Consider the following 15,328-nt stretch of genomic DNA (forward strand, 5'->3'; position numbering starts at 1 on the left):
ATTTCTTGACCAAGAATTATTAGTTGCCTTGAGAACTGAAGTTTTGCATGACATTTTAATCTTGTGTTTTGGAAAATTATGTTCTTAGGAAGGAGTGTAATTTTTTAAAATGATTTTTTAATGGTTGGTAGGAACAGAAACAGAGGAAATGGTGAACTTTTTTTATTAACTTGCCTGAACATTTATTGTATCATACTTGCTGAAATCAAAGTTTTTACCTTTAAAACCTGAATGAAAAGAAGGATAGTAAATGGGGCTAATTGCATATTAGCAAACTTATTTTAGACCACTAACTTTTCTTTGGGAGAATATAACAAAATCAACAAACAGCATACTGTTGTATCCTATACTTGTAATACCGGGGGTGCCAAAAAATGTACATATTTTGAGAGATGTTATCTGTGTATTACTTTTCGAAATTGAATTGAATTACTGTAGCAATGTGTCGTATGACATTCGCTCAAAAGATGGCTCTAATCAAGTGAATGCTAGTGTCATTCATTGTATTATAATTTTAATACAGTTTTTTCCTTTCTTAAAATGTGTATACATTTTTTTTGTCACCCTCTCTCTATATAGTTTACTTTTAATTATCTAATCAATTTTCTCTGTAATCTGATGGTATGGCTATAGCAAATTTAATTGAAAAGTTGAATGAGCAAAGTTGACTTACAGAGGTAGCTGGTGCTGTAAGAATTAAAGCGTGGGCTGGTTAGCTCAGTTAATGGTTAGAGCGCGGTGTCTTAACAACATGGTTGCCGGTTCGATCCCCACATGGGCCACTGTGAGCTGTGCCCTCAACAACTAGATTGAAACGACTACTCTGTCTCCCCGAAAATAAGACGTAGCCGCACCATCAACTCTAGTGCATCTTTTGGAGTAAAAATTAATATAAAAGCCGGCTCTTATATTATAGTAAAATAAGACCAGGTATTATATTATATGTATTATATTATATTGTATTATACCTGGTCTTATAGTAAAACAAGACTGGGTCTTATATTAATTTTTGCTCCAAAAGATGCATTAGAGCTGATGGTCCAGCTAGGTCTTAATTTTGGGGAAACGTGGTACTTGACTTGGAGCTGATGGGTCCTGGAAAAACACACTTAAAAAAAAAGAATTAAAGGAAAAAATGGTTATTAGAGATACCTGTTTTTTAGTTTGATTTAGATGAATATATGTATTTTCCCAAATTGGTTATGCTGATTTTGCGGACATCACGTTATTGCTCTCATTTCTAATTTGTGGGGTGGCCGGTTAGCTCAGTTGGTTGGAGCGTGGTGCTGGTAGCACCAAGGCTGCTGTTTGATCCCCACATGGGCCACTGTGAGCTGCGCCCTCAAAAAAAAAAAGTGTGTGTGTGTGTGTGTGTGTGTGTGTGTATGTATGTATATCCTAAATCATTTCTAACCTGTTTTTTGAAAGCCATCTTCCCATTATTTCATGGCTTTATTTGAAAACCTTTGGAATTTAGGTATGAACTAACAACTTTGATTTGAACCTTGTCATCTTGTATTCAGTACCTGTATTTTGTGATGGGATAGTGTTTTATATATAAGCAGTTACCTTTGAGATTTTGGAAAGATTAAATGTTTGGTATGTTGCTCCAAGATTGTATGTGAGGTTATAAATAAAAGCAAAATTTTCTGAAGTGGTAGTTTTTAGTCAGCCCTTGAGAGATGAAACACTTCCTTGAAAAGAATTGATCTCTAGTCACCACTACATTTTAGGACTAAATTGTAAAATTGACAGTTAGTGTATTCTAAGGCTTGGCACTGAGAACCTTATTCTAACTATTGTGTTGGCGGTGGTAAGGAAGGAGCAAACAGGACTACTTGCCTGGTCTACATGGTTTTACTAAGAGCTCTGATCTAGGGTCTGAGCTTGTTTCCTATTATATTCATTTGTTATGAGAGAAGAATTCCCTTCCAGAAATTAAAAAAAAAAAAAAAAAAAACAGAAATAAAAAATTCTGTACCTTGTAAATAAGATTGGAAACATGGTTGTTTGATCATTATGGAATTTGAGAAAAGGCATCCAGTACTCTTAAATATTTGACCGAGGCTGTGGTAGAACCTAATGTACCTCTCTTCCACACATAGAAGACACTTTTCTGCCTGCTAGATATTCATGTCCCTTTGACCTATTCTCCCTTCTTTGGATAGTTTTATATACACTGACAGGTTAACTCTCTGTAACCTAATATTTTATAATATTCCTAAAGGACCTTTTTCTCAGTCTCTTGCTTGTATTTTAACGTCTGTAATTACATAAATTAATTTTTAAAGGCTTTTCATCTTTGCTTCTGGAATAACTTATCAAAGACATTAATATCTCCATATGCTGAAAATTTCTGCTTTCTTTTGTCAAAAGGGGGGTTTTCTTTGTTCATCTTTGCCTATTTCATCTTTTCCCAAGGTCCACTTTCCATGTTAGCAAGTATAAGGAATGGCCTAGCTACACTAATGTTTTTATAATGTTACAATATTCCTGCACTGTAACCCTTATAAGAAGTAAATTACTACCTACTGTCATTTGGAATAAAAGACTGAGATTTTGAACAGGAATAGGACAATTAGCCACTTAGCCTGTGCTGTGGTTCAGGAGTGGGATGTTTTCATTTTCCATCATTGCCTGCTGTGTATACAATTGTGCTTTCTGCTTTAACTGTTTTCAGTTATCACTTGTAATAGATGTAAGCGAGTGATATACTATGTTTTTTATAAGCATAATCAAGTACAGAATTTCTCTAAGGGCTGGATCCTGTTTTCAAAATATTAACATCAGGATGACAAGTGTTGCTGGTTTTAAAATTATGCTATCTTTTTGTATGCATTTTCTTCAGGAATATATGCATTCTGATAGCTAATCTTATGATTTCCAACACTAAAGAAAGCTTAAAGGTAATCAGTATCCCAGATATTGAAATTGTTCTTCATAGAGATGGCTTTCCATCATTAGGTGAAGGTTATGATGTAATAAAGACTGATAACAAAAGTGGGGAGACAAAATTGACCTGTGCAGATTCAGAGCCACTTTACAAGAATTAAGTTCATAGTGGAATTGAATCAGATCAAGTGAATCAGAACCTGCGTTCTTTTAATGTATCCAAGAATCCTTGCAAGCAGTAATGGAATTTTCCTGGGTTTTACAGGAGGTGAAATACTTCCCAATAATTGAAAAATTAAAACTTTCTATTTAGCACTATTTTATGCATAGTGCAAAAAAATTTAAGATTTTCCCCAATCTTAATGTATTACTGTAAATGCTTTCATAAATTTTTATTATTAAAAAATCATAGAATCTATAGTTTAAAATAACTGAATCAAATGTAATTTTGAAATTAAACTGTTTGCTGAATTTCTGTTTTAATGATGAAAGATAAATTGGAATGAGGTTAATGATCTTTAAACTCTTAAGTATTTTGTAATCCTTTAAAATTTAGCCTTTAAGATATTTTAGTGTTTTTCTAAAGACAGATTGCTCATAAGGATGAGCCACAGATTTCTGAAGAGAAATGTTCAGGTGCCTGAAATCATAGTCATTATAGTTCTCAAGTATGCTTCATTTCATTAAGAAATATAAAAAACTTATACTATTTAAGTTTCTAATAGATTCTTGTCATAAGGTTTAAGGGATAACTATAAGGTAATAAAGCATCCTATTTATGAGGTAACAATTGTTTGGTATGCCCAATGGCAGGATGTAAAGATTATTTTGTGTGGCAGAACATTAAAAAATACAGTTATGCAAGCATAAATTTATTATTCTGAGTGCTTTTTTTCTTAGGTATTGATGCAAAAAGCTTCATGTAAGTTTTTACCAGGTTAGTTTTAACTAGCGAAAACTGTGTAATGTTAATATACTTTGTTGTTGTGATTATCATGTAGTTGTTTTGCAAATGAAGTACATGTGATGATAGATTGGACTTCTAAATAATTGAAGAAGCAGAATGACTTAGTTTTACAAAGTAACTAGCAAATATCTGAAATACATTTTAGCAATATTTGGTTAGAGTTAAAGCTGGATGAGCTGCTACTGCTTACTATGAAAACAAAATGATGGAAATTTTGTATATAAAAGCAACATTGCCATTAAAAAGATTTTTTCAGAACTTGATTCCCTAACAATAAGGGGCTTTTTTAAGTTGTCAGTTTCACTTTTATCCTTGTTTTCCTTAAATGATGTCATATCACATTAATGAATACTGTAAGACAATCTAGAAGTTCTCCTGTAAAAGTAATTTAAAATAACTCTTAAAACATAGCCAGGCAATTCAGCAAGTCAGTATTAAAGCAGGCAAACCTCATGGTGCTATAATATAACTGTTCCCAAGAGATTTGATTTATAGAAAACGAACTAGCAACCTCTTAAGTCTCATGTAATCATGCACAGAAATACATAGCTGTTAAAACTCCCTTGACATATTATTGTGGTGGTAGATTTGTGTTTGCATGTATTTTTGTCTTTACATTCCAGAGTACTGTGAATAATTTCTTACTGAGGCCAATTTATAGACCCCTAGAAGTTTATGTTGAAGAGCCAAAGCATTTTTCTTCAGTGGAAGTTGCTTAAGACAGGATTTATCTTAAAAAGTCCTACATGTTTCTCATTTTGTACTTATAATGTTACCTTATTTTTAATATACGTCTGTTAGTTAGCTTTTAAATTCTATTTGTGCTGATGGCACCTTGAAAAATTTGAATCTTGTATCAAAGGTTAATAACAAAATATTAATTTTTTTTTCTTACTCCTATCATTTACCTTTTTTCAGTGGCATGGTTTCTGTTTTCTTTTAGGTTTTTATTCTTTTCCATATTTTTCTTACATGTAGTAAAGTTTACATTCCTATTTAGTATGTTGGTGGATTTGGGGCTCTTTGTAGTTTTTGGTTAACAGTTAAAATAATGATACATAATTTATAACTGGTTGCCTTATTCATATATAAAGAATCTGGTTTATCCTTAACATATGCAAACATAATATGTTTGTATTTAATGTATTATTATAAGTTCCATTTGTTTTATATTCTTGGCTTATTTATATACTCACCAAGTATGCTGTTAAATTATTTTTACTATAGTTGCTAATATCTGTTGAGGTACAGCAAGCATGAGTGTTTCCTCAGAATTTTTCATTTAAAAGTATTATGTCTTTAGTGCCTACTGTTTTTGTATATGCGTATTGACATTTGCATTCACCACATTTAAAAAACATTGTGACTTTTAAAAATAGTCAAAAGTCCGTATGGTTTTTTAATAAGATAAGAGTATTTGTCTATTACTGATACTGAATATTTATCTTTAAATTTCAGATAAGCCTTTGAAAAAAAGAAAACAAGATTCTTACCCACAGGAGGCTGGGGGTGCTACAGGAGGTAATAGACCAGCTTCTCAGGAGACGGGTTCTACGGGAAATGGGTCAAGGCCAGCATTAATGGTTAGCATTGATCTTCATCAGGCAGGAAGAGTGGACTCTCAGGCTTCTGTAACTCAGGACTCAGACTCCATAAAAAAGCCTGAAGAAATCAAACAATGTAATGATGCACCTATTTCTGTTCTTCAGGAAGATATTATTGGAAATCTTAAATCTACACCAGAAAACCATCCTGAGACTCCTAAAAAAAAGTCTGATTCTGAGCTTTCAAAGAGTGAATTGAAACAAAATGAAAGTAGATTGGCAGAGTCTAAATCAAATGAAAACAGATTGCTGGAGACAAAATCAAATGAAAGTAAGTTAGAAACTAAAATTGAGACACAAACAGAGGAACCTAAGCAGAATGAGAGCAGAACTACAGAATCCAAACAAAATGAGAGCACCACAGCCGAACCTAAACAGAATGAAAATAGACTGTCTGATACAAAACCAAATGACAACAAACAAAATAATGGCAGATCAGAAACAAAGTCACGACCCGAAACCCCAAAGCAAAAGGGTGAAAGCCGACCTGAAACTCCAAAACAAAAGAGTGATGGGCGTCCTGAAACCCCAAAGCAAAAGGGTGAAGGGCGGCCTGAAACTCCAAAGCAGAAAGGTGAGGGCCGACCTGAAACTCCAAAGCAAAAAAATGAAGGTCGGCCTGAAACACCAAAACATAGGCATGAAAATAGGAGGGATTCTGGAAAGCCATCAACAGAGAAAAAACCTGAAGTGTCTAAACATAAACAGGATATTAAATCTGATTCACCTCGGTTAAAATCAGAACGAGCTGAAGCCTTAAAGCAGAGACCTGATGGGCGATCTATTTCTGAGTCACTAAGACGTGACCATGACAGTAAACAAAAATCAGATGACAGGAGTGAATCTGAGCGACATCGGGGGGATCAGTCTAGGGTTCGAAGACCAGAAACTTTAAGGTCCTCTAGTAGAAATGAACATGGCGTTAAATCTGATGGTTCCAAACCTGATAAACTAGAAAGAAAACACAGACATGAATCAGGGGACTCCAGGGAAAGACCATCTTCTGGGGAGCAAAAATCAAGGCCTGACAGTCCTCGTGTTAAACAAGGCGATTCCAATAAATCAAGACCTGATAAGCCTGGTTTCAAATCACCAAATAGTAAAGATGACAAAAGGACAGAGGGTAACAAGAGTAAAGTAGACAGTAATAAAGCGCACCCTGATAATAAGGCAGAATTTCCAAGTTATTTGTTGGGGGGCAGGTCTGGTGCATTGAAAAATTTTGTCATTCCAAAAATCAAGAGGGATAAAGATGGCAATATTACTCAGGAGACAAAGAAAATGGAAATGAAAGGAGAGCAGAAAGACAAAGTAGAAAAAATGGGATTAGTTGAAGATCTAAATAAAGGAGCTAAGCCTGTAGTTGTCCTGCAGAAACTGTCTTTGGATGATGTTCAGAAACTTATTAAAGATAGAGAGGATAAATCAAGAAGTTCCCTTAAACCCATCAAGAATAAACCATCAAAGTCAAATAAAGGTAAGAATAATTGTAAAGATGTCATTTGTATTCTAACCAGTTTTCCTTTAAGTTTTAGGGTTATTACGGTTTAAAAAAAGGAAATTTACAAAAATTGAAACACTACTACATGAAAATATAACATTTATATAATACAATTGTTTTCAGTAATATAGACAAAAAGTTCTCAATAAAAATTGTTTTTCTCCCACTTCTACTTGAACTACTCCCCGAAGTCACAATTTTTGCTATTTGGTACACGGAAATAAGTTCTCTTGCTGTTTAGTTATTTTAGGTAATTTTGAAAGTTATTTGTTACTCGAATGATTAAAATGGATGATTAGATCTAGGATGTATTTAACAGCTTCCTCAATAGTTATTTTGACTGTAGAGATACTCCATTCCATAATGAAGTAATAAACTAACTGAATTTTAATTTCTGACATCTCAGTTAAGCTATATAAAAATCAGTAATTATTTTATGAATATAAAATATCGCAATACTGTTGTCTTACAGACTATCTCTGAGTTAATTATTGATAAATAGTTTGAATTTATATAGTTTAGGAACTTATATAAACGGTTATTTGGGGGCGGTGGTTAGTTACAAATGTTTTATTTTTAAAAATACATAGTTTTGCCTTTTCCTATGGAAAAGTAATAGGGAATGGTATTTACCTCAAATTGGAGTTTGTGAGAGTTTTTTGGGTATTTGGGTGTTTTTGCATGGTTGCTGATTTAAATTCTCCAGTTACTTGAGTAGTAGTGTTTACAGGGAGGCAAAGTCTTAAGTGCTGAAAATACAGTGGCATTTTGTGCAGAAAAATAGAATTTTGTGTTGCTTTGTATACTACTTTATATGTATGTGTATATATATAATTTTTTTTCTCATGATGCTGTGTGGCAAGACCTGTTAAGCCCATACAATATAAATAGATTGAGATGCTAGTTCTTATACCAATAGAGGGGAAAGTTTATTTGATTTTTTTAGGTTCTCATTCTGTGAAAAAAATTCATTAAGAACTTAGATTTATACTTGTAAAAAAATATATGAAACTCTGGAATTGTGCTGTCTAATACAGTCACTAGCTTCTTTAGGCTATGTAAATTGAAATTAGTTTAAACAAAATAAAATAAAAAGTTCACTTCCTCAATAGCCCATGTGTCAAGTAGCTACCCTATTAACGCAGATAGAGAACATTTGCATCATAACAGAAAGTTGTATAGCACTGCAGTGTATTAGCTATAGAAGGTGTAATGGTTACTTTTGTAAAATGCTGCTGTACCTTGTCTATCAAAAAAAGCTTATTGAAAATATAATGTTACTACTAAGAAGTCTTTATTCAAAAAAGTGACTTGTCATTTTATTCTTGGTCTTCATTAAATATTTACTTTTCACTGTTAATTTATTTGGTTTTGTGTTTCAAAAATGAAAAAATTGTCTTTGAATTACTAATATTTATACTCTTAGTGAAGCTTTCAGATTTTAAATTACGGAAATCAGACCTACAAAAACTTAAATGAACTATTAATTCAGCTTTAATTTATAGTTTTTTTATTTAACTTGAGTGCATCTTTTCAGAATTATTTGTTTATTTAAAAGAGGTTGTTAGAATGTAGTGGCTAGCATTAAATTGTTTTCTTTTAGATCAAGATTTTCTTTAAAAATTATCACTGAAATTTTGGGAGTGGCATGTATGTATATATACTAAAGAATACAGTTGTACAATTTTAGAAAAGTCAGATAGAAAGATGGAAAGTGGTACCCTCTTGTCCCTTTGATCTGAACCGTCTTTTTTCTCCCCTGCCCTCTGTCAGCTTATGCTAGCCTTGCTTTCTGAGCTCTGTTTTAACAAATAATCTTTACAACTGAACATCAAGAAATGAATATATCTCCTAATTAGTAACTGCTGTATTATTTCCATGGTGTTTTGACATATAATTTCATTACCTGTGAATGTAAACTTTTTAGTACTAATCCATGTTTCTTTAAGTGTACTTTTAACACAAATATATATACTTGACATGTTCCTGTTAGTAAGTAGGCTATCTGGATGTTTCTGCCTGTTAGAGAAGAGTGTTTGTGTGTGCGTGTGTATATGTATATACACGCACACACACACATTTATTAATATATCTGCAATTATAAGTGGACCTTTTTATCAAAAATATTATTTCAATGCTTAGATTCATTTCAGGATCCCATGTATATATTTTTTGGCTTTGTTTATACCTTAGAATTTATATCTATTATTTTTTAGTAATGTATTAATTTTGGTTTTATTTTAGATCTTTGCTACTAAGTCAGCAATGGCAGAAATTTGTTTTTTTAATTACATGCATAATCACAGTTGTGGATTACTGACCCTTGTAGTACATATTAATTACTTAAGTGAGTCACAGAAAATCACCTATTCTGGCATACTGGTGTTTTTCTAAGTAAAGGAATTAGACTGAATATTGCTGGGATGCTTTTGTTGTTCATTCCTAGGGCCAAAATTCTTGGTAGACTTTTCTTTTTTGGAAGAGCCATAAAATTCCATCTTTTAAATATTGTATCTAATGTCCATATTTAAAATATTCATTCTTTAGGTTAACTTGAAATTTGTTGAATGTACTTTAAGATGGTAACTTTTGAATGGTAGGATTATAGATTTATGATTCTTACTATAGATTTCTTATTTTGTCTTTTGTATGAACATACTAAATGTAAAATGGCATTGTTACATTTGATTTAATTACTGTGGGGTGTTTGTATATCCCTAGGACCTAACATAATGTGTAGTACATAATAAAACCATATTGAATGCCTCTTTAATAGAGACTGCATGCCACCATGTTCCGAAAAGGCTTTTGCGTGCAGATTAAAATTGTGTTTTCATCTTTTATGTTTCCTCCAATAGACCCTAGCTCTAGAGCTACATAATATTAGATATTCCGTTCCCTAAACTTTGTAATAACTCTTTTCACACTGTCAGCTATCTAGTGTTTGTTAACATCCAAAGGAGACCTACTCGTTCAAGTCTAATTTACCCTTTACCTTTATTTTGCTCTATAGCTATTACACGATTGGCTCATTAACAGTTCTGTCCTCATCCTGCTTCTGTCATCTTCCCAGTCTTTTTACCATCACCTTGTTTCTTCCTTGCCAAGTGGGGGCATGGAGGTGGGGAACCAACATAACCTTTGTAAACTTTAAAATTTTAAAAATATCTTCTATTACAATATATTTCAGTCATTATTTTAAATGTGAAAATAATATCTTTATTAAAATATTTTTACTCAGAGTATTATCCTAATATACCCTAATGTACAGTAAGTATGTCTCCATATTAAAATAAAGTTAGGAGATCTTCAAAACTGGCATGATCATGAGCTAACATGCCTTATATGTTGTTAACAGTTTAGTATCAGTAATTACAGGTTAACAGTTTGATTTTGATTTTTTTACAATTTCAGAATGTCTCAAAATAGCTTAGCTTTATATCCAAGGAAAGCAATTTTTCTTCTTCTTCCCCCTACTTCATTCCACCTCCTGTATCGTTTTCAGTCATTTGCACTCACTGCTTTCAAGAAATAACCTATTATCATCTGTTAGTTGAGATCAAGGCCTTTAAGCTAAAGATAAAACAGTTACTGAAAATGTTCTTCACTGGGAATGTACTTACCTAGCAGCTCTCAGAGTCAACAGTGTTTGGAGGACAGCGCTCATTTGATCAGTTAATGATTGTAGTCATTATTAGGGGGAGTTACTTCACCTCAGTTGTCACTGTAGCAGTTACATTACCAAATGTTATCACTAAAATACATTAGATAGTTGCCTTTTATGTAGCACTGACCACTCGAGTTGGATTATGTTTAGGACTCTAGTCTTCTGTAATTTGAGCAAAAGTACTGTTTCTGAGAGTAAATTTTTGGCATAGTTTGTGAATTCCTAAGTTGAGGAATTCTTGGTCAAGTAGATATATGATTGTAATATTCAGAATCTTTAATAATGCTGCAATGGAAATTTATTTTGGTTCCTTTGATGGGTTTTAAAAATACTTTTCTAAAAAAACTCGTTTTCATTTTCTGTAAAGACTTTATTATCACTGATATCGTTAGGAAATGTTTGGAGAATATTTATTACAGAAGTTGGCTTAATACATACCTAGCTGTTGTTGAGTGTGATTTTAGAGCAATGTTTTGAAAATTTTTGTCCTCGTGATTTTTGTTCATAGAATTTTTTTCGTCCAGAATTTGCTTAGTAAATAATTGACATTAATTGACTTAAAGAGATTTGTTAGGTAGAAATGTTTTTCATAAAAATTAAATGTATTTAATGTTTGCTAGTAATATTCTCTCTGTTTTCTATTCCATTTTTCACACCAGCTCAAGGACAGCTTCTGTAAAGTTTTCCTATTTGTAGAAATAGGTATATTATGATTGAGGGGTGAGAGGATAGCAAATAATTAATTCTGAGAGAACCTACTCCTTTTTATGAAGACATGGTCATTACTCTAAAATACTGAATTCCCTCTTCTAAAACAATTATTGGAGCCCTCTCCTATAAGACCCTGATAAAGATATTAATAAATGCCTACTTCATAGTAATAGTATACTATAACATAGTATATTAATATAATATTACTGTAATAACAGTAAGGTAATATTGTATAGTGTAATGTATCCTAGTATATAGTATAATATAAAGTAGGTATTTATTACCTTTGTATCTGTATCAGGCCCTTGTAGGAAAGGATTTTGATAATTGTATTAATAGAATTCAACATCCATTCAGAGAGAATTCAGTATGTTAGAGTAATAGTATATAATATACATAATGTACAGTATATGTAACATAATAGTATGTAATATACTATGATGTGATGCAATATACAGATGACCTTTGAACAAAGTGGGGATTAGGCGCGCCACCCTCCCACACAGTGGAAAATTCTCATGTAACTACAGTCCACCCTCCACATGCAGATTCCCAACCATGGAGTTGACCCTTGAGGAACATGAGTTTGAACTGTGTTGGTCAGTTGAACTGTGCTGGTCAATTGAATTACACTGATCAATTGAAAACAATTCCCATATAAGTGGACCTGCACAGTTCATACCTGTGTTGTTCAGGGGTCAACTGTAATAGGGAGTTTTTAATATGGATCCTTTCCCCCACCCACAAAATTTAGCATTCTCTGACTTCTATTGTACTAACTTTGGAAAATTCTTCATTGAGCCCAATATAAATTGTAGTACAGAGAGCACTAGAATCAGAGCCTTGAATAATCATAGCCTTTCAAAACCTTGGTTCATTTCACTTCTAAAATGGAGAGACCAATTTCCTTCCTACTTTACACAGTTATGAGGACCAAAATGAAACTTATAGTTAGAGCTAGAATCTGTCTATTTTTTAATATAAAAAATGCAGTCATCCTATTGAATTTATCTAATAAATTGTTAAGTCTTTTACATATATATATATATATATATATATACTTCATATTTAGTGTATATTTGAAGACATTGCTGCCACCGTTTATTTCCAGCTTTATTGAGATATAATTAACATATAACATTTATTAAAGTGTACAAAATAATGATTTGCTATATGTATGTATTGTGAAATGATTACCTCAATGAGTTTAGTTTACATTGAGCATCTTACTAGTTCTAATTTTTTTCTTGTGATGATAACGTTTAAGATTTGTTATTTTAGCAGATTTCCAATATACAATACAGTGTTGTTAACTATAATCACCATTCTGTACTTTACATCCCCATAATTTACTTATCTAATAACTGAAAGTTTGTACCTTTTGACTGCCTTTGTCCATTTCACCCACCCCCACCCCTTACTTCTCGCAACACCTATCTGTCCTCTGTTTCTTTGAGTTTAGTTTTTTTAGATTCCACATGCAAGATCATATGGTATTGTCTTTCTCTGTCTGAGTAATTTCTCTTAACATAATGCTAAGGGTCCATTCATGTTGTCGCAGGTGGCAGAATTCCTTCTTTTTTATGGCTGAATAATATTCCATTGTATATATACCACATTTTCTTTATCCGTTTATTCACCAATGGACTAAATAACTTAGGTTGTTTCCATGTCTTGGCTGTTATAAATAATGCTTCAAGGACTATGGGGGTGCAGATACCTCTTCAAGATCGTGATTTTGTCTCCTTCGGATAAATACCCAGAAGTGGAATTACCTGAACATATGGTAGTTCTATTTTAATTTTTTGAGGAACCTTCATATTGTTTTCCATAGTGGCTGCACCAATTTACATTTCCACAAACGGTTCAGAAGGGTTCCCTTTTTTCCACATCCTGGCCAACACTTGTTATTTATTGTCTCTTTTATAGTGATAGCCATTATAACAGTGTGAGGTGATACCTCATGATTTTTATTTACATCTAATGATTAGTGATGTTGAACACCTGTTCATATTTTTTGGCCATCTGTATGTCTTCTTTGGAAAAATGTTTATTCAGATCCTCTGCCCGTTTTTTAATTGGATTGTTTGTTTGTTTATTATTTATTTATTTACTATTAAGTTGTATAAGTTCTTTAATCTATTTCAGATATTAACCTCTTAGCAGATACATGATTTGCAGATATTTTCTCCCATTTGGTACGTTGCCTTTTATCTTATTATTTCCTTTGCAGAAGCTTTTTAGTTTGATGTAGTCCCACTTGTTTATTTTTGCCTTTGCTTTTGATGTCAAGTCCAGAAAAATCGGCAAGACTATTGTCAAGGAACTTTATGTCTATGTTTCCTTTTAGGAGTTTTATGGTTTCAGGTCTTATATTCAAATATTTATTTTTCATTGATTTTTATATATGGTGTAAGATAGTGGTCCAGTTTCATTCTTTTACATTGTTTCTGTTTTAGTTTCCCCAGCACCATTTATCGAAATGACTGTCCTTTCCCCATTGAATATTCTTGGCTCCTTTTTTGTAAATTAATTGACCATGTATCTTTTGGTTTATTTCTGAACTCTTTATTGTGTTCCATTGGTTTATGTGTCTGTTTTTATGCCAGTACTATACTATTTTGATAACTACAGCTTTTTAATGTAGATTGAAATCAGAAAGTGTGATGCTCCAGTTTGTTCTTTCTCAAGAGTTTTTGGGTATTTGGCTATTTCATGGTTCTATACAAATGTTAGGATTGTTCTACTTCTGTGGGAAAAATGCCATGAAATTTGATTGGAATAGCATTGAATCTATAGATTGCTTTGGGTAGTATGGACATTTTAATAATATTAATTCTTTCAATCCATGAGCATGTAGTCCTTTTCCATTTATTTGTGTCTTCAGTTTCTTTCATCAGGTTAGAGTTTTCAGTATGCAGATCTTTCACCTTCTTGGTTAAATTTATTCCTATTTTATTCTATTTTTTATGCAATTGTAAGTGGGATTGTTTCCTTAATTTCTCTTTCTGATAGTTCATTGTTAGTGTATCAAAACATAACTGATTTTTGTATTTTGATTTTGTATCCTGCAACCTTACTGACTTTATTAGTTCTAGCAGTTTTTTGGTGGAATCTTTAGAGTTTTCTATATATAATATGTCATCTGCCTGAAGAGACAGTTTACTTCTTTTCTGATTTGGATGCTTTTTATTTTTTTCTTGCCTAATTGCTCTGGCAACAACTTCTATTACAATGTTGAATAGCATAGTACTAGGCAAGAGTGATCATCCTTATCTTGTTCATGATCTTAAAAGCTTTCATCTTTTCACTATTGAGTACGGTATCAACTGTGGGCTTGTTATATATATAGTCTTAATTATGTTGAGATTTGTTCCCTCTACCTATTTTGTTCATAGAGTTTTTATCCTGACTGGGTGTTAAATTTTGTCAAATGATTTTTCTGCATTTATTGATATGATCATATGATTTCTGTTCTCATTTTGTTAAGGTTGTGTATCAGAGTGATTGATTTGCAGATGTTGAACCATCCTTGTATCCTCAAAATAAATTCCATGGCGTGTGATCCTTTTTTTTTTTTTTTTTTTTTTTGCTTATGTAGTTTTACTTTGGGGGACTCTCTTTTTTTTGTTTCTTCCCATTACAGTTGACATTCAATATTATATTAGTTTCAGGTACATAACATAGTGGTTAGACCTTTATGTGATTTACAGAGTGATCCCCCTATAAGTCTAGTACCCACCTGGCACCACACATAATTATTACAATATTATTGACTATGCTGCATTTTACGTCCCTGTGACTGTTTTGTAATTACAAACTTCTACTTCTTAACTCCTTCACCTTGGTCCTTTTAATGTGTTGTTAAATTCGGTTTGCTGATAGTTTGTTGAGGGCTTTTGGATCTATGTTCATCAGGGGAAATCAGCCTGTAATTTTCTTTTCTTGTAGTGTCCTCGTCTTGTTTTGCTGTCTGAATAATGTTG

The 15,328-nt window shown here is 32.4% G+C and overlaps 1 protein-coding gene across 6 annotated transcripts in view; it reads left to right on the top strand.

Moving 5' to 3' along the window:
* The window catches only part of NIPBL (NIPBL cohesin loading factor), a 189,437-nt gene that overhangs the window by 102,388 nt on the left and 71,721 nt on the right, over positions 1 to 15,328 (top strand). For 5 of the 6 annotated variants that reach the window (XM_019737211.3, XM_074328993.2, XM_019737212.3 and 2 more), the window contains exon 10: positions 5,318 to 6,940. The exons of the other annotated variant lie outside the window; for it this stretch is intronic. In XM_019737211.3, the coding sequence (XP_019592770.2) occupies positions 5,318 to 6,940 (1,623 nt within the window). The remainder of the gene's footprint in view (positions 1 to 5,317; positions 6,941 to 15,328) is intronic. 6 annotated transcript variants of the gene reach the window in all.

This window comes from Rhinolophus sinicus, chromosome 3 (assembly GCF_057876585.1).
Source record: "Rhinolophus sinicus isolate RSI-liver-muscle chromosome 3, RSI-T2T, whole genome shotgun sequence".
NCBI lineage: Eukaryota > Metazoa > Chordata > Mammalia > Chiroptera > Rhinolophidae > Rhinolophus > Rhinolophus sinicus.